At 39.7% G+C, this 19,734-nt stretch overlaps 1 protein-coding gene across 1 annotated transcript in view; it reads left to right on the top strand.

Annotated features, from left to right (window-relative positions):
* The first annotated feature begins 1,745 nt into the window (after positions 1 to 1,745).
* Positions 1,746 to 19,734, top strand: part of FAM83B (family with sequence similarity 83 member B) — a 48,867-nt gene continuing 30,878 nt past the window's right edge. Inside the window, exons 1-2 of the mRNA XM_030489901.1 lie at positions 1,746 to 1,894; positions 6,462 to 6,966. Coding sequence (XP_030345761.1) covers positions 6,523 to 6,966 — 444 coding nt within the window. The 5' untranslated portion in view covers positions 1,746 to 1,894; positions 6,462 to 6,522. The remainder of the gene's footprint in view (positions 1,895 to 6,461; positions 6,967 to 19,734) is intronic.

Raw genomic sequence — 19,734 nt, 5'->3', positions numbered from 1 at the left:
TAGATTGGTTTCCCACTGAGCTGGGCACTGTAAAGGCACAGGGAAAAACCTTTTCTTGTACGGATACTAATGTAGCAAAAAAACCCCTCAGTCCTTTTTTCATGCAGATTTCCTTATTTAGAAAGCTACTACTGATCTCATTAGAGCTTTTTTTTATGCTAAGCTGGTACTCAACCACTGACTTCTCTAAAAGAAAGACCTAGTAGTACTTGTAAATTTCATGTAATCAAAGTCCAACCAATTCACTCAAGGTTAAAAGTTGTTTTGTGACCATCCATCTGCCTTCCTACCCTTTCAAAAATAATTGTAGAAAATAGATCTGCTTTTCTAAAAATTTACATGGCCCCACCTCTTGATGGACAAGTTTCCACAGAAACATATTCTCCTTCCTGACCACACATTTTCATGGGATAAAAAGTACTATGTTCTAGCTAACTATAAAGTACTAAGTAAACTTTTAAAGGTTGTTTTTACTACAGTTTTTCCTCTTTATGTTTCATCAAACCCAGGGAAATTCTTTTTTGGGTGTGAGAAGAGTCTAATCATTTAATGCAGGTGATCCGAGGCCTGTAAACGTTAGTCCATGAGTATACTGACATCAACTATCTCCTCTTTTGCACTCCACTACATGAATTAACTGTACAGAAAAGTACTGCCTGGTGGCTACCAGATTTATACATTTATATATGTATATTGTTGTATAAATATTACATATTTTTTTTTTCCTCAAAGAATCCTCTTCAAAAAGTCACAGTAGAACCATGACTACCTTCAGAAATAGGATATAACCTGCACTTGCTATGGGGCAGTAAAGGTTAGAAAAAAAGTTTGTGCTTAAACCCAGACCGGATGAACTATTGCCAATAAAACGTAATTGTCAGGGTTACACTGCACTGTCTTAAATGGCTCATGAAAAAACTGCTCGCAGTTATTCATCACAGGGTATGATATGGACAAAACCTATAAAAAGTTTCCATCTATTGCCATTAATTTAAAATGACAAAGAAAACTCGGTGTTCTTATGCCTCGGTGTGCTTAAGTCATGCACGTATGCGACATGCTGATGTGTCGGCAGTTGCATGATCCTACTACGAAGATGACCGTGTTCTGGAAGAGCCTTACAGAAAGGCTCTCAAGGGTTTCCCAATGTGGGATTGCCAAATTGGCGTGCCCAGCCTGCGGGCAGGCAAGGAGGATGACGGTGGCACCGCAGCCTGGATGGGGGGCTCTTCCTTCAGGTTTGTTTCTCCAACCTGAGAAAAAACGAGGGAAAGAGCATTTTTAAGCAACTGATCTGTGGAAAGTGGGCTCACCCACATAACCCCATTTAAAGGTCTCAAACGTGCATCGCTCTCTTGCCATGACTTGCTCCCTGGGAGTTAACCTGGAAACCGTGACTCCAGGCTGACGGGTTTATTTTGTAATCCAAGCCAGAGTTTGTTTCAGTTTTATCCCCCACGCACACACGCATCCCGCCCCCAGGGCCCCCGCAGGGCTGCCCGTGTGCGCGGCCCGGGACGGACCCTGCCTCGAGGGACCGTGGGCACCCGCGTCCGGCCCGGCAGGCAGGGATGGGCCGGGATGGGATGGGGTGGGGTGGGATGGGGCGGGGGGGCCCCCCACGGCCCTGGGAAGGCGCTGCCCTTCGCTCCGCGCGAGGGCCGGGCTTCCCCAGTTCAGACAAGCCCTTGCCCCGCTTCCGCGGCGGCGGGTTTGGTGCGACACCGTCCTGACATGTTGTAACTGGTTTCCACACCCACCGCGCCTGAGAGCGACGGGAAGTACCTGCGATGAGCCCAGCGCCGCCTTGACTCGCCGCCGCCGCGATCGCAGCAGCCGGATCGAGCCGCCCCGCCGCTCCGGAGACGAGACCCCACCGTAGGGCACCGGCGCGGTAAGTGGGTCTGCCCTCCGCCTGCCCCGGGACGGGCAGGGGCAGCGGCAGGGGCAGGCTCTGACTCGGCTGCAGGCAGGCGTGTGGGGTGGCCGCCCCCCCCCACTCCTCCCCGCCCCTCCAGCCGCGGGGCGTTTGAAAGGGGGTTGCGGGGATCGCGAAGTGGAGGCGGCGGTGGCGCGGCTCTGGCCGCCGGCACCTGAGGGAAGCCGGTGCTGAGCCGCGGCGGGCGGTGGCGGAGGAAGGGGAAGAGCCCGGCGGGGGTAGCACAGGCGTGCGGGCCTTAGGGCGAGGCGTGCCCGCAGCGGAGCCAGCGCGGGGCTGGTTGCCGCCGCTTCGCTCGGGAAGTTAACTTTCTGGATAGTAAAGAAAAAGAAAGAAGCAGGAACGCTTGGGGTGTTGTTTTTCACTTGAATCTGATGCCTTTGCATCCACGGCAAATAGTGTAATTCCGTTTGTAATGAAATAATTGCCTGTGACTGCTTAGTATAGGTAATTATTATTTATTCTTGATACAATTCCTTCACACGAAAGTTGGTGGTAGGCAGCTGTCGTAAACCGCCTGTTTGGTCACACCGGGCCCTTGAGCGGTGGGGAGGCTCCTCAGCAGAGCCGCGAGCCAGAGCTCCTCAGGTGGATGTCCCCAAAAGCCATACGTGAGAGAGGGGCCTGCGACAAGATGTTCCCGTGGTTTAACTTTCCACTTGAAACTTTATGCAGAAACTGTCAAAAAAATCACATTTCCTTTGGAAAAGATAGAAAGATATCCCGAGGAGAGCACCATAGCCAGGGCCTTGCCAAGGACCGGCTGTGCGAGCCTGAGGTTAGAGCCCAAAGTTGCTGAATAGGAAATTTTTCAAATCTTGTGAATATTAGTAAGGCAGGGAAGTTGCTTGTCTCTAGCTCTAGCCTGGAGGACTGTGCTCCTGGAACCACTGCAGAATGTTGTTGCATCATTTTCTTCAGTGGGCAGTTGTCATCTGCCACTTTTGTGGAAGCTCCGATACTCTTATCTTTCTGCAGAAAGGCACATTGACTTTTCTTTCAAAGGAAAGCTTTCTTCTTGCTGGGTTCTTGATAATGGCACTGGAAAGGTCCGAGCATGTTGTTAATAGAAGAACAACATGATCACATCAGTGCAGGATTCAGGATTTGCGTACTGCAGCAGAAGATTCAGTTTTAGCAGCTGCATTGGAGTTTAAATTCAATTGAAGCCCATTAATGGCACTCAGTGAAAAAGTTTTAAGTAATGTATCCCTGTGTCCAACCAGAGAATATGGCTGATACGCTGGGCTGGGAATAACAGCCAAGGTTATTTCTATTTAGAGGATGAACAGCAGCTTTCCTGATGCTGGTAAAATTTGTAATCATGTATATGAAGCATGATAAAGCTCTGGAAGGCTCCAGAGATGTGCCTCATTCTGCTTATAGAACTGTTCTCCTGAGGAGAACCTCAGGAGAAGAATCAAGTTGATTATGCAGAATCATTATACATGGTTGAAGAAGACACCAAAATGTTTATTTCAGAATTCTAAACCCCTGCCGCTCTGTTCAAAATTGTATTAGTTTCATAAGTACATTTCCTACAAAATAGCTCTTACCTTCTAAGAAGGAAAATACCTGTGTCAAGACATCTAGAACTTTTGTTAAATATACCTGAAGCCATCATTTTAATTTGGGAGTTTTCTTTTGTTTCTTCTCATGAATGTATGGCGTGCTCATGTCCTTAATGACAAAAAACAGAATCAGAATCTCATCTGTTCTGTGATTTATTTCTGTGCTGACAAGATTTTACATTTACTTTCTTAAATAAATGTGCACTACTTGAAGCTTCTTTTGTAAACTGCACTTCTAAATCAAAGATCAACATCAAAGATGTTCACTGCAAAATAACTATTCTTGTTTGGAAGACTACACTAGAAGTCTCACCCTTCGAAGATTACAGTATATTTATACCTGCTTTCAGCATAAGTCTGAGCATAAGTTACTGTATTTGACCTATGCCACGTTTAATTAATTCATTGTTTTCAATGTAAAGTCAAACAATATACTATACTAATGCACAAAACAAATCAAAAGAACCAAACCAAACAAAAACAACACGTGAGCCACATGCAATCATTTTTTGCCTTTTATTTGTTCATAACATCCAATACTTTAAATTGCACAACGTTACATAGTAAGTATAGTCGCATTCCCTTATATTATTTTCAAAGGAAAGAGTGAGGAGAAGAAAAAGGGGATTTAAACAAGCTTTTGAAATAAACACTGAAGTCTTTCTCAACTGTATATATGCAATCAGTGGCAAAATTCCTATTTTAGAAATACATCATTCCAAAGTAGGAAGAATTTCAGAAATATCTTTAATTTGTAAAATCAGATTTAGTCTTAAATGTCACAGTAAGACTGATTGTTTTACTATACTGTTTTGAGAGTTACTTGTCCGGGGGGGCCCTACAAGAGGGGTGTATTAGATTCTCAGTAAAGTCACCTGTATTAGTGTTCAGATTCTTCAGAACAGCTCAGCTGAGTAACTGCATTTTTCAGTCTTGGTGGTTTTCGTTCTTCATCTAAAATGTCTTGAAAACCTGTTCCAGATGATTGGCTTCCATGGGACACTGATGAATGCTTTAATTTTACAACATTATAAGGCTTTGACCTTTGAATCGGTCTGTCTCGTCTGTACTGTGTGCTCAGTTCTCTGTCGCCTTACGCCACAGGTTGTATCTGCATCTGGGCAAAGTGAAATGGTATCACCCCTATTTCATAATGTTCTATTTCTACCTGTGAGAGCAGTGTGGAACGAAGCCCTGAATACCTGACAGGGGAATACATGTAATTCTCGACCAGGGAAGAGCAGTTGGATCCCTTTTGCTCTCTGCTTTCCAGTTTGCCACAAAGAGCTACTCTGGAAGCAGCCAGAAACACTCCTTACCCTCAGGCTCGAAAGCAATCCTATCTGGGAAGATCTACCCTGCTATTTGGCTGAGAGACAGGATTCAAATGGAATTATTTCATATGACATGCTGATGCCAGCCTCAGATCTGGATTTTTCTTTCTTGGTCTTTTTTTAACCTCAGAGTTCCCAAGTTCCTCAGAAATCTTGGTTTAATTGAACACTTAATTGAATTTTGGGTTATCAGTAGTGTATGGAGATTTTGATTTTCATTCTTTTAGGTTAATGCAGCTAATTTGTGTTTCCTTTCAGGAAGATTTAAACTGCTCCCAGCAGACAGTGTAAAGCAAATGCACTGTTTGCAAAATTTCTGAAAGTTCTTGATGTGAAGAGAGAATTGTGTTGCATTTATATGCTAGTAAATTAAATCAGAACTTCAAATGACCATCTCTTGCTATAACACTGCTATACCAATAACTAGGCGTGTAGGGAAACCCAGTGTTAACTTTCAAGCCATCATTCATATATGCTTTTTGTAACTATTCTGTCTTTCCTTCCTACTTCTGCTTTCTCCTAAGCTTCATGCCCTAGTCCTGAAAGATTAAACACTACTACCGTTTACCATCTTTCTATGTACATGGCCATGCTCATGCCACTCCCATGAAGCCTTCCCTTCTCCCCCACACCTTTGTGGGTTTTTTTGTGGCTTACCTGTCCAGTGCAGAAATTTATTGCAGTTTAGGTTTTTGATGAATGGTGAGGTTGCTGGAGTGCCAGAAGGTTGCACAAACATGAAGGAAGAAATGCTGGCCATTTGTCATCTCTTTACCTTAAATCCCAAATTGTTGAAGCAAGAACCAACCCCCTCAGCCCTTGCTAAATGAAATTAAAAAAAATGGTAAGAATGGATTTATAAGTTCAGCAGCAAACAATTTACTTATTATTAATGTTTTGGGGGAAAAAAAATAGGTAAGATTAAAGCAGCCGCTCCTTTTGGCAGAAGGAATAAGCAGGGTGGAAACTAGACATCAGATTGCTGATTCAGAGTTTGATCCCAGATGTGGGAGGATAAACCTTTCTGGAGTTCCTCATAACTCACTGAAACGAGGTAGGCTGGTCCTGCTTGGGAGCAACAAATGGATTAGATCAGCATGGGAGAACAGATGATAAGGAGAAGGACCTGAATGACTGTGGTTTCAAAGAAGACAGAAAACAGGAATGTGTTGCAGAGAAAGAGTAGTGCATCAAAAAGTAGGAAATGCAATTGGTTTCTGAAGTGTTTACCTGAACACTACCCTGTCAGTTGCTATAAAGAGTTTTGAAGCGTAACCTGTGGTAGCATACTGGACCATGCATTAGGTATGTATTGGTGTTAATGGTACAGATCTTCAGTGTGTTATGAGTTTTGCTGTAGCTTTTAATTTAAGAACATCAAATCACTTAATTATGTGTTTTGTTTTGCCTTATGCAGAAGAAGCTCTTTATCTAGCTCTTTAATATTCATTTGGCAATATTAATCCCTGAGCCTTTTCAAAACATTTAAAATTTTTTGGAAGATGCTAGAAATACTTAGAGCCACATTACCGGAAAAGTATTTTGAATAATATCTGTGTGCGTGTCATACATCTCTACAAATATTCTGATTGTTTTCTTACTTTTCTCTCTTTACAGAGAACATTTCGTCAGCTCATGAATGGAAGTTTAAGAGACTTTCTACAAAACATATGTGAAAATGGAAACTTCATCTTTGCTATCATCCTTACATGATGAATGCAGATCAGACAACTATATTGAACCTCATTACAAGGAATGGTACCGAGTAGCTATTGATGCTCTGATTGAAGGAGGTTTAGAAGCCTACAAAGAATTTCTTTCCAAAGAGAGATGCTCAGAGTTCCTAGCAGATGAGGAAATCGATTATATTTTGAACAATGTTCACAAACTTCCTCAAAACACAGTTTATTCCTCTAACCATGCTATTGATGACACCTCTTCCTCGGGAACCTACTGGCCCATTGAATCAGATGTGGAAGCTCCAAATCTTGACTTAGGTTGGCCCTACCTAATGCCTGGAGTTTCTGGTGGCACAAATATTGATCTGCTTTTCCATCCACCACGAGCACAGCCTTACACCATAAAGGAAACTATTCGGAAGATGATACGAGATGCAAGAAAGGTAAACATGAAAATTATTATTGGGGGGTTGAAAAAAGTGCCAATAATAATCTAGTTGTGTTTTACTAGAGGCTTTTTTTTTTCTTTCCTCTGTCAGAAAAACCAATCTGCTAACAATTCAAACAGAAAGGTTTTCCCAGACTGATTGGTCATTTGGTACCAGATGCACCAGTGTTTTTAACCTAATTTTCAAGGATGAGGGATTAATGGGAGGGATTAATGAAGCATAATTTCCATTTTACTGTAATGCTGACCAGTCCATGAGAAATTCATAGATAATTAGCACACATTTTCTTTGACCTTAGTTGAATATACCTCAAGTGATACAAGTTTGTCCAACTTCAGGATATATCATAAGGTTTCTCTTGCATTGGAGGGAACTTTCCTTGCAGAAATCAGTCAGAAAGTATTAAAGAGAGCTCAGAAAAAAAAAAATAAATAAAAAAACTTAAGCAAGAAGGAGATAGGTTTTCCTTCTGTACCTTACCTTCATTTCTGACTAATGACTAGTTATAAGAAATGTGGACACTTTTCCAAATGTACTTGTCTACACTTAGGGTCACTTACATCTTGAGTTTCCTAAGGCACACCCAGCTTACACCTCAGTGATAAGGCGCTGTATGTACAAACCACCTTTTGCTTTCCAGTGTCAATTTAAAAAAAAACAAAACCAAACACCCAAAAATGTATTAGCATGTAGATCTGTTTGTCCCTGGGCCGTGTTAACTTTTTAAACAGATGTGACAATGTTTCAGAAATATTCATAGGAAGTACCCACCCTCCTCCTTCTTCCCCCTGAAATAAATTGGGTTCTGCATGACTCTACAGGCTTTAAATCAGTAGAACGGGCTCTAGCTCGAGTGCAGCCATAAGCACTTCAGTCTCTGAAACGTGCGTGTAAATGTGTGCAATAGAAATGGACTGAAAAGGGTGGGGAAGGGAAGGACAATGTCCTTTTACAATGTCTCTCGTCTATTTAGATAAAGCATATAATTTGTTGCAGTAATAGAGTTATCACTAGGCCTTTCACCCTGCAGTTTACAGTCTAGAACGACTGTATGCTCAAGGAAGAGGAGAATTAGTTACTTTTTGTCCCTTTCAGAGGGAGATGCCATGTTTTCTGCTTTTGTATGTAGCGAGGCTTGAGCGTGACTTGCCTAAGGCACTCCCTGATCTTTTTCAACTGCAGCTCCTTGGCTACCATGTATCCAGTGTAAGGGAAACCACAAAAACACAGTTAACTATTCTGAAGACTAGCTCAGATTTGCTACAAGGTCTTGAAATGCCATGAAGAAAGGCTGTTTTCCGCTAGTTGCCTTGCTTTTTGTGCCTAGCTGGCTGGCTGCGTGCGATCCAGTCCCTTTCCAACAGCTGTCTTAGCTGATGGTGCTGCCTTGTAAAATGCCATTTTAAGGAGCATGCCTTCTTTGAATGCAGCTGTGGAGGAAAATTATGTATGATTCTTACCCAACTTTGGAAAAAGATTGAGCACGTAGTATATTGGCTCTCTGGTGTGTTTGTAGTGCTTGCACATTATAAAGAGGATGTTATGGATGTGCCACTGTCAAATCTGGCAGCTGAAAGGTTTGTTTAGTTGATCAACGCAACCTCAACAGCAACAACCATAACACTTTTGATACAGTGATATGTGTTGGTTGCTTCAGGAAACAGCAATTAAATCTAAAAGACAGTGTTCTGTCTGCAGATGCATAGAAAAGTTTAAAGGACTTCTACGGTAAAATAAGGTATTTAAAACATGCTTACAGTAGGCAAACACTTTGTAAACAGGCTAACCTACTTCTCCTAAGTAACTTATAAAAATACAGTTACATTAAACAGGGCTCTTTGTTATGCAGTAGTGGAGATGTGTGGTCTTATGAGAATATTCAAAGGAAATAGGAAAAGGTTACACATGAAAAACAGAAACCTGTAAAGAATAAACAAGTTCTTCAGCAAATCACATTAAGCCAATACAGCTCTAAGCAAACTCTATGGGAATTTCAGCAAACTTCTGTGGGAAAATAAACAAACTATTGGAGGTGGGTGTATTCATACCATGTAACTAAGCACCAAACCTGAGTGCTTGAGTTCAGGCACTGATTTCCCTGGGCTACCTGAACATTCGGTGCAGTAGGAAGCCAACTCCTACAAGGTCAAGTATTTCTTCACTCATTCACCCCATGAAGGAACCCATTTGATATATATTTATATGTATATACTAGCCCAGAAATTCATGAAGGGGGCTGAGCCAGTTGAAACCTGGATTCTATCTGAGTATTTGGAGATATATAAGGATAAACATTAGTGGACTTACTCTTGACCTCTTTCATGCTTGATGCATCACAGTGTCACTCCTTAAAATGATTATTACATATGTTAATTTTGACCTTAAGAAGAGATGTTGTAAACAACATTAAGCAACTTGCTTGCTGACAGTGATTTTTTCCTGACTAAAGAGGAAAATAATTTGTAAGGCTATGCTATACTAGACTAAAACCAGTGACTATGAAAAAGTGTCATAAGAAAATCTTGTCACTTACATTTTTCTTAAATGCATAATCTGCATAAAAATTATGCATATCACCTTCATGGTAAGTACAGGCAATATAATAAGTTTTCTTACAGAAAAGGATCAGTATTATTAAATTATAGAAAAATGAGCTAACCATTTTAAAGAGATGAGTCCATACTTGTGGTATATGTTTCTGAGCTTGTATTAGAGCAGGGGAACTGTATTGTATACAGGATGGCATTACATTGCAGTCTGTGCTACAGCACTTCCGTGGGATTGGTGTGATGGTAGCAGAGTACCTTAGGTCAAACCTAACATGTCAACAAAATGGGTTTACTGCCAGTGTAACTAGACCTCATCTCCAAATGACACAGCTTGCCAACCATCCTCCTCTGTCAACATAACCTGTGTTCACACAAGGAGGCTGTTTGGCATGACTGTGTCAACTGGGGAGACAGAAGTCTTTTTGAGGTGCTGATATAACCATGTGGGTAAAAAGCACTGCAAGGGCTGTCTGACCTTAATGATGGACAGGCTTTTGCAAACAAGCTGGTAGCTTTATTTCTACTGTGTTTTGGAGGAGGCTTCTACCTTTAATCATTTGCAGTTTTCTGGCTTTTCTGAAGCTTGAGGTGCTCCTACAGCCTGACTCATCCTGACTGGGCTGTCCGAACCACAACTGATAATGTTTAACATTTTTTTCTGAGAAGATTATTCACCTGGGAAATGGTATCAAGATGATTACTCATTTGTGTCAGTTAACATGGAACTTCCTTCTCTTACTATAAAGTAGCACAAGAGACTTCAGTAATGAAGTGTCCTCTCCCTCTGTGACTTCTCATTAGAGTTGCCTCAAACCCATCAGTTATGAGGCTTGTACATGTGTGCAAGAAACAGCTCGTACTATCTTCTCAGACATGATTGACAGGGTGAGGCAACAGGGAAAGGACAGGACAGAGCACCAAAGGGTCCTTCTGGCAGTGTGTTTTTCTCTTACTTCATTAACTGCATTCCTCTCTCCACCACTGAGACATTCCTGCACAGTTTTAGAGAGAATGCATAGCTCTGAGTCTTTTAGACTGATATCCAAATAAGAATCAGCTCTTCCTGGAGAGAATTCAAACCTGCTTTTTTAAAGAACTATGTTGTTTAGACAACCCAAGCATTGCTGATTTGCAGCAGAAGCCGGAAATCACTGAGAGACTTCCCTGACATATTTTTGGGGTCTCTGATGGAATCTATGAAGCTGCACACTAGTTGATAAATATGCAATACTTTTCACTGATTTTATTTTACTCAAATAGAGTAACAGTATTAAGCCTGGATTCATAAAATCGGTGATAGTTGTAAGACTTTTAAAAAAGGTAGTTGTTTAGAAGCCTAAGTAGAAATTTAGATGGTTAGTGTGTTACCATTTTGGAAAAGAAAAAAAGACAGTTGTTTTTGCTGAATTACTCATGGTTGGCTTTTTAACATTAGAAAGAGTTGCAAAACTTAGACCTTTGGGATGGAATTAATTTACACTGTAAAGAAAGTTTTGCCAGACCCACTGTAGTTAGGTCCTTAGTAAGTCAAAAAAGACTTACTTTGAATCTTGTGAGAGTTATGTACAAGATCTGATGCCTATGTTGTCTTCTAGAGCAGTGGACCTAGTCACATAAACAAAGCCAAGTGACTAATTTTACAATCCTATAAAAAAGAAAATATTTTGTTACAGATTGGGCTTTTTTTTTTCATTTTATTTTGTGTCAGGCAAAAGTGAGAGTTTATTTCAGAAAAAAATGATTCTTCGCTATTGATCTTTTGTTTGCTCATGTATATAATACAATAATAATAATCTAGTACCAGCTGCAGTCTAGTATGAAAGTAAAATTCTTTACATGCCTATATGAAAAGTGATGTTTCTATACAGAAGGAAATTTGTAGAACATGGGTGTGTTGAGCAATCTTTTTTTAGTCTCCCAACAATACTTAGCCAACTATTTTAAATATAATTTGAACACAGACTGGAACAATGATAATGAATTGCACTTGTGGCAATGCTTGTCTTAGCTCATTAATTGCAGCAGTCCAAGCAGATGAGAGAGAGGGGCTGCATTTTTTTTTTTTTTTTTTTTTTTGTTCATAAAAGCTAGAGCAATCTGCTGAATTCAAGGAGAGAGAATAGGTAAATACGATAGTCATCCCACTGAAAAGCTTTCTACGTTATCTGTAGAGTGTCTGATAAACAGTGTATATCTTTTTTAAGCTGAGAGTAACATTCAGTTCCCAGCTGAAGCCACATAGGCAACATTTTCCCTACCAAAATATTCTACCTCACAAGGATTTCAGGAGGTACTTTTTGGTTCAGCTACTGCACTGAAAGGTGCATTCATCATTCACTTCCACTCACCTCTTGTTAAATGACTTCCTCTTTGTTGAAAACCAGCGTGGCAGTCATCTGCATGGTTTCCAGGTGAAACATGATTTTTAGCTTTTGGTAGATTTATTAGAGTGAGTGAGGTCATGTTGCAGCTTTTCTAATTGCACAGGGCACATGCCATGCATTGGAAGAGGACACGTGTCTTGCTCTTGATGCTATTATTGTGTGACCCAGTATCAATTCTGTCATCTGCTCACAACAGGTAATTATTTCAGATAATTTATCTGCTTGGATTTGCCTTCGGAGTCTTCACACTATTTTACTTGCTTGTCCCCTTCTCCCACTGCCCTCCTCTGTGTAAGGGTAGTCCCAGAGTGGTCACAGCAGAGCACTTATAGTGCAGAGAGAGAGGACTGCCATCAATGGGACATGCCTGTGTGCAGTTTTATAGTCTGGAAAGCCTGGGACTTCTGTGAAATGCATTTTTTATATGCAGTTGCTCTAAACATGAAACCCACAATTTTTTCCTGGTAGCCCTCCCATTAGATGGGAAGGATCCAAAACTGAAAAGCAAGCAGAAGATAGGGCTAGCCTGGGGTGTCAGAATCTGATAAAATAATTGTTAGTCACTTGTGGTATTTTACTTGCAGGTCTATCAGGTCAAATGTTTGCAAAACTATTTTGACATCTTTCGTACTCATATTTTGTATTAAAATATATAACTAATTTGTAGGTATTGACATTTTTATGTCACAACTGTGCTAATGTGTTATCAAAATACCACACCTCTGTGATGTGGAATAGGGAAAATTAAAAACCAGATTGTACAGACAGCTGTATCTATTAATGTCTGTCTCATTCAAGCATATATAAGAGGTAAGCATACACGTTTTGTAGCAAGATTTTTTCATTAAAACCATTGACATAAATCTATGTCAGTTAAAAAAGAGAAAAAGTGCTACTAAAAAGTCATTTACGGTTTTCGCATATTCAGTAGATTAAAAGGTTCTTTATCATATGAAACAAGAAGTTTGTACTACAATATGCTGAAGCAATTATAGGCCAAAATATGCTATAAATACAAAACTGTTGATGTAAAATACTTTTTCCTAGGCAGAATGATTCTTTCAGTGCCCAGTCCAGTGTATTTGGGTTTTGTCCCTCTCCTTTTCTCACTTGTCAAAAACCCTGATAATGTTGAAATGCTGTTTTTGTTCTTCTGAATTACCTATCCTCAAGAGATCTGAGTTTTGCTAGGTTTTTTTTCAGCAAGGGAACAGTCTTGCCTGAAGAACTATAGTCTTAATTCACATTCATATTGCCATAGGCCTTTTTTCATTTTTTGCAGGTTTAGCATAACTTTTGATCTCTAATACCTTTCCACCGTAGCCAGCGATGCCTTGAGGGATGTTGGGACACGTTTTGGGGGATTTTAAAATTTAAATTTATTTGTTATGTGTCATAATTTGGAAACTAAATTTTATACTATCTGTGATAGAATTTTAAATGAGCATAGCTTGGCATACAGATACTTGCAATACTGCAGCAGTATTTGTGTAATGCAGTAGGGTAAAAACTACATGGAAAGTAGAGAACTGCTGACATGGAGCAAAACCAAAAAGCACAAAAATCCAAGAGAAGCTGCCAGTTCAGAATTCCCCATTCTCCTGTTTGGAAGGAGCAGGACTGAATGCCACTGAGTTATGTGTGTTAAGTTTCCTCATGTATCAGATTTGAGTACAAGTATCTCCTTCACTTGCAATTATTTCAAACAATTTGCTTAATACTGTGTTATTTTCCCTGAGGAGTACTGCAGCTATTCCAGCGCAGGCGATAGAGGAGTCAAAGTACATTTTAGTATTTACTTCTCTAAAAGAAGTGCAGACCTTGCCATTGGTACTTTTCCTGTTCATACCTTTCCTTTTAGCCTGTTGATAAGGTATGTCTATAACCATTTTCTAATAAAGAGGTAAAGAGGTACTTTTCTCTACAATAAAAATCCACATTTTCAAAAATGCTGTCAGCATGCCTGAGACCTCAGAGGACTTTAACTCTTTAAAGTCCTATAATAATTTATATATGCGAGGAAGGAATGGCCATCACAACAGTAACAGGGTGTAACTGGCACTGAGCTTGCTATTTTATACTGTGATCTACAGACATCCATAAAATGACTCACCTCAATACAGCTGTTCAAAATAAGTAATTGCAAGATCTGGTATGACTGGCTTGATCAACAAAGGTAATAATTGTTCAGTGTACAGTCCACTGATCAGTAAGCCAGTTGAATTTACAGTAGTGTTATATGCATTATAAAGATGGAAGTGGAAGCAACTAAACTAGCCATCTCTGCCTTCCTTGCCTTTGTTTGACAACTTTTCCCATATCCAGGATGTTTGTTTTCTAAAGCTGTAAACATCATTATGTTTTGCTGCATGTCTGTATATCATACAGTTTACTGGCTCCTTCATCTTCTTGTTTGGTGCCAGCCAGTACAGACATACCACTATTGTAGTATAAACAGTAGATTCAGAATTCATATGCTCTGCTTTGTCCTTAGCCATCAAAGAACATGACCAAAGTGTGTTCAGTTTTATAGATGAGAATACTAATTCACAAAAGCATGAAGTTCATATGTGTCACAGCTCAAAAAGAGATTATAAACCTAAAGCCTGAGAGTATTATATGTTAGCAAACAGTACTCAGAGCAAGTAGGGGCTAGATAGCAAGTTTTTATTTTCTTGTCTCTGTGGTTTTAGTTGCAAAAAAAAAAATCATAGTTGTACACTTAGTTATGAAAATTAATTTCTGAGGAACATCAGTACTTCAAAACAAGTTTGTGTTAGTGTGTATATATAGTGTATATATGTAGTGTGTATGTATATAGCATATATAACTGTGGCTTTGTGGTGCTTACTTTTCAAAAATATTTGTAAAACCATAAAGTCCTTTCTTCAGATAAAGAGGGTGCATCTTCAAGACATACACAGAGTGTTCTCATACCTTAGCTAAGAGCAGATTATTTAACCAGTTCTCTTGTGGTCTGGAGTGCTTGTACTGACTGTCCAGAAGATGTAAGACACACGAGAACCAGAACAAATTCCGCAAAACCAGGATCTATGGTGACCCCTCCTCTCCCCAGCAAGACATGGGCACAAAGCTGCCTTCAGAAAACTACCATGGTACGTCTTTTATCCAGGGGCTTTTGCTAACTGCAGCACCAAATCTCCTCAGGCCTTTTCGCTTCTGCCTGCTGTAAGAGATGAAGCTGGGCGATAGGATAATATGAGAAGGTATGCACCATATCTCTTAGAGATGAAAAGAAAACTTTGATATCTCCTTTATCCACTAGCAATCGGGCTTGAACAGTAGCACAGGATTGTGCATTCAAGTAGCCAAATGGGTGTGCCTTCAGTTCAAACAGCAGATTCAACATCTCAGCCTTATTTTCATGCTGTTTCCTGGAGCTGCAGGCACTCTTTGCTGAGCAGGCTGCACTTCAGCTCAATGAACTCCCTCTGTGGTTTAAGCACTAGGTAAAGCACTAGACATCACCTTCTAATTCAGGTGAATGAGCGGCATCAGCCCAATCAGAAGGTATTGCAGTTAGTGTTTTCTTGCTAGGCTTTTGATGCTCAGTAAGCCAGGAATAATAATGAGAATGAGGTGAAATAACCAGCACAGAAGAGCAAGTGCCTGCAGATTCTCTGTGGGACATTTCTCAAGAAATGCCCAAGCGACAGCCCTTTTTAAGCTGTGCAGAATCCACTGCTAGTGAGTGGTAAACTCCTGATCAGAGACATTGGAGGCAGCAAGCAGAAGTGACAATGTCAGCCAGCAAATCTGATTTCCCTCAAATGCCAGGGGGATACTGCTTGTCAAAGCAACAAGGTCTCCATCCAGCATGACAGAGCGTAATAATATCTGAAGCTATCTGCTTGTTCTGATAATTTCTTGGCACTGCCTAATGGAGGATTAGCACAGGCACAGAATAATTGCCTGAAAAGTCACTGTCAGGGGTGTGGGTTTCTTTTAAATAATAGCTGGGTATATGTAGCTGCACAGTATCTGTTTGATAGAGAGCTGTAATCTGACTTTGCTGAGGATAGGCCTAAAAATATCAACCATCAAAGGATTCCACTCTTACAGTAGAATGTACTGAGTCTGTGGAAAGCTGCTTTAAAATGTAACAAAAACTATATTATTTTGCTCAAAGGAGATACTTTTGAAATGGCAAAACTAATTGAAGAGATGAAACTGGGAATTATGACTGATTCTTCTATTTGCTGATTTATTTGCTACTATCTTATTTCATGTTTTAACACTATATGATCACCAGTAATACCATTATATTTTATGGTAACTTTTATGATGCACTATATGACTGCAGTAATGCCATCATCTATTTTGTTTATGAATTCTAGGCTTATTGAATGACAATAAGGTACTTGTGCCAGAAATCTAGTTATTCAGATGATGCAATTTCTTATGCATAAGTGAAATTTAATGATGGAAGTGCAGTCCAGATCTGAAGTACAGGATTGCAATCTCCTGTAACAGGATTTCTGTCCTGAGTAGAGGCCCAGTACTTTGACTTGAAGTTCAGAGTAGTTAAACAGTGTCTTTGCAATGAGTTCTCAAGAATTCAGGAAGCTCTTCTGTGTAAATGTCAGAGCCTTGCAAAGCCAGGGCTCTGAGTGCTTTTTAGGGGAATAAAAAGGAGGGAAAAGACGTGCTGTTCTTGGGAGTTGGGAAAGAGGCATGCCAGAAGAACAGGGGTTTCTGTCAGTCCTTTCAGTTGGTGAAAGGCATCCTATTAGAAACTAATGCAGCAACTAAATACTGTTTAGACCTCCTGGGGACTATAACACTCTGGAGCCTGCACCCAGTGTGAAAATGCTGGAAGCTTTGGATTACTTAGAACATCATGTAGAAGGGGACAATTTAAGACAAACGCAGGTGGACTTTGATTCAGCTGAGCTCTGCTCTGTGCTGTTGTACACTGATCAGAAGTAACTCCATGAGAATCAGTACCAAATGGAAAGAAGTAAGATATGGAAGCTCCGTGTAGTGTCTGTAATATGCAGGCATTTCTGCTCTCACCCCCTGAAGTGACCATACTTACAGTACAATGGGAAACCTATACATTTTTGGTTGTAATTCCTCTTTCCTTCCCCTCCCTGTTCCCACTCCAGTTCTTCCCCTTTGATAGCCCCTGCTCCTCTGTCTTTTCTCATTTCATCATGCAGTCCAGCCAGAGGTGAGCATATACTGCTTGCTCTGGGTACTTTGGGCATCTTTCCTGAATGCAGTTCCAGGCATGACATCTGGGAATGTGAGCTCCCTCTTAGATCGATGGAGAAACGTGGGTGCTTTGGAGGATGCCAGTCAGCACACCTGAAGCGAGTGCTTGCCGTAAGAGGTTTGAGTCTTTTCCCATCCTCTGTCTCTCTCTGTAAGAAGTGGTAAAACACCGTCATGATGTTAGAAATACAGCAAAACTTTTGAATTGCTAGTTAAATCACTCAATTTTATTGACAGATTTCTGATATTTATTATCAGTTGTAGATTTCACAGATTAAATATTAGGGGGGTACTTTTTCTGAATAAGAGTGTCTTATTTCCAATCTGTTTTGTTTTGCAAGAAATTGAAGGTTTTGGCAACAAGGATGGAGTTCACAGACCATTTGTGTATCAAAAATCACAATCTGCTATTTAATAACAAAATTGACTTGTATACACGATTGAGTTTCATCTCATTTTGTCAAACATACATCTAATAAAACTTGGAAAGAATTTTTTCAGGTATTTAGTAAAGGTCAGAGAGAGACAAAAATACAATACCCACCCGAAGAAGACACTTTTTTTTCTTCTTCAAACAAAATCAGATGCCTAATCCTGAGAGAATTTAAATAGTTTAATTTGTGTACACAAGAGGTTCCAATAACTTAACAAGCATATGTGTGTGCAGGATTGATGCCTAGGGATATGACCATGTATCATTAAGAATCTGATTTTAAATATTTAATTAATCTCTCTTAAATTGCTTCACAGTACACCTGTAGTACAAAATGAGCATTTATCTTCACAGTTGATTGCATCTACTCTGAGCAACTAAAAAAAGAATAATATGTCCAAAGCAGACTGATGTAATTTTTTTTTATTCTAAATAAAAATTGTGTTGAATAACTGAGTATATCTGAAGCCCAAGCAAGGCACTGAAACTGGTGGAAGTTTTTCCCTTCCCCAGATGCTGGTGATGGAATCACCACACAGTCCTCCTTTACTGATCCCAGCATGCACAAGCAGGCCCAGGTCCCGCAGACGTCAAACTAAAGGAATGGATGCACCTATAAATGTTATAAAAGACAGGCTGGTCTCCTAAAAAGAAATTCAAGAGCAAGACTAATTTATCATGTTGATGCATAAAGAGCAGTAGTTTTTGCCAACATAGAATGTCTATCAAAGAACTTTTTTTTTTCTCTAACTTAATATAAATGGCCTCAGCCAAAATTCCTTGAGTCCTCAGCTAGCAAACCATAAGAGCCTGTACTGGGGATAGAGGCTTCATTATCTTCTGCCATGTTACACATGCTTACTGAGCTCATATACAGTGCAAGGAAAATTCCAAAGACAAGTTTCTCAATTTGTACTCTAAGGCTATTGAAATGATTGCAAAATGTGTATTAAAAGTATACATGCACTTTTTTATGCGGGTTAGCAAGAAAGCACAATGAAATTAAAACCACTAAGAAGTGAACATCTGGCATTTAGTTATTGAGGTAGAGATGTCCAAAATAGTTTATGGATTTTGGTTTTTAAGTGCTGCATATTCTTAAATTAACCAAACAAGCAAACAAGCAAGCACCTTGAGAAATAGTTTCATGGACAGTTACGACACTATGCTGATACAAAATTGTGCACACAGGTAAATAGACATTTTTTGAGTTTTGTTAGTGGTGTTTCAAAAAATCCTAGGGATCAGAATTTCATAATCTGCTAAATTCTATGAAGAGACATTGCTTATACTTTCTGAGGAGATGACTCTCTATATTTATGTAAACTAGTCCCTCTTGGGATATAAATGAAGAAAGCATTTTGGTTTAATATGTTACTCTTTAGTTCATCACTCAGCTGTCTATTTTTAAGATAGATAGTAGACTACACGTGACAACGATACAGATAGATAGAAAAGGGAAAAGATCTAATTTCTGAAACATATAATAGTACTTAAGTGAAGGCATTGAAATTAGCAAGCTCAGTAGTGTATTCAAAATCAGCATTAGAAGATGATCTTTGACAGACTTTTTTCCATAGAATGTAGTTAGTTTAAAAAGAACATAAAAAGCTAGGTGTTTAAAGAATTTTGGGGATTTCCAGCAAAGTTCATTGACTCAAACTTTCTAGCAGCAGAGCTATATAGCATTATCTGTTGTGGAAATACTGTACTGAATAAGAAACAAAACGTTGTAGCATTTGAAATCCAAATACAAAAATCTCTCTGCTTCTTTTAATGAAGCAAAAATAACATTGTTAACTGCATTTCAGTTCACTGTGATGTCCACATGGAGCTCCTAGCTTTAAAAACCCAAATGGAGTTTACTTGCAGCTGCTTGTTTTCCTACAGTTTTTATGCGGTTCCATAGTATAATGCATGCAAAAAGAAATTGACATAGATTTAAGCATAGTTTTTTCTTGCTCAGTAGATCCAAATTTGGGCAGATTCTTTCATCACTCTTGGCTGAGTGTGTGTCACAAAGGATAGGAAAAAAATCCCTGATATGGCACAGAACTGCAAAAATTTCTTATCAATGCCTATTAGAGGTGTTACTGTCTCAACAGTTGGGGTATTACTGATAATTATGCTAAATATTCTCCTGTTTGGAAATGTGGAA

Source organism: Strigops habroptila, chromosome 6, assembly GCF_004027225.2.
Source record: "Strigops habroptila isolate Jane chromosome 6, bStrHab1.2.pri, whole genome shotgun sequence".
Classification (NCBI taxonomy): Eukaryota; Metazoa; Chordata; class Aves; order Psittaciformes; family Psittacidae; genus Strigops; species Strigops habroptila.
The sequence above is the reverse complement of the archived record's forward strand: the minus strand, read 5'-3'. Positions and strand labels throughout refer to the sequence as shown.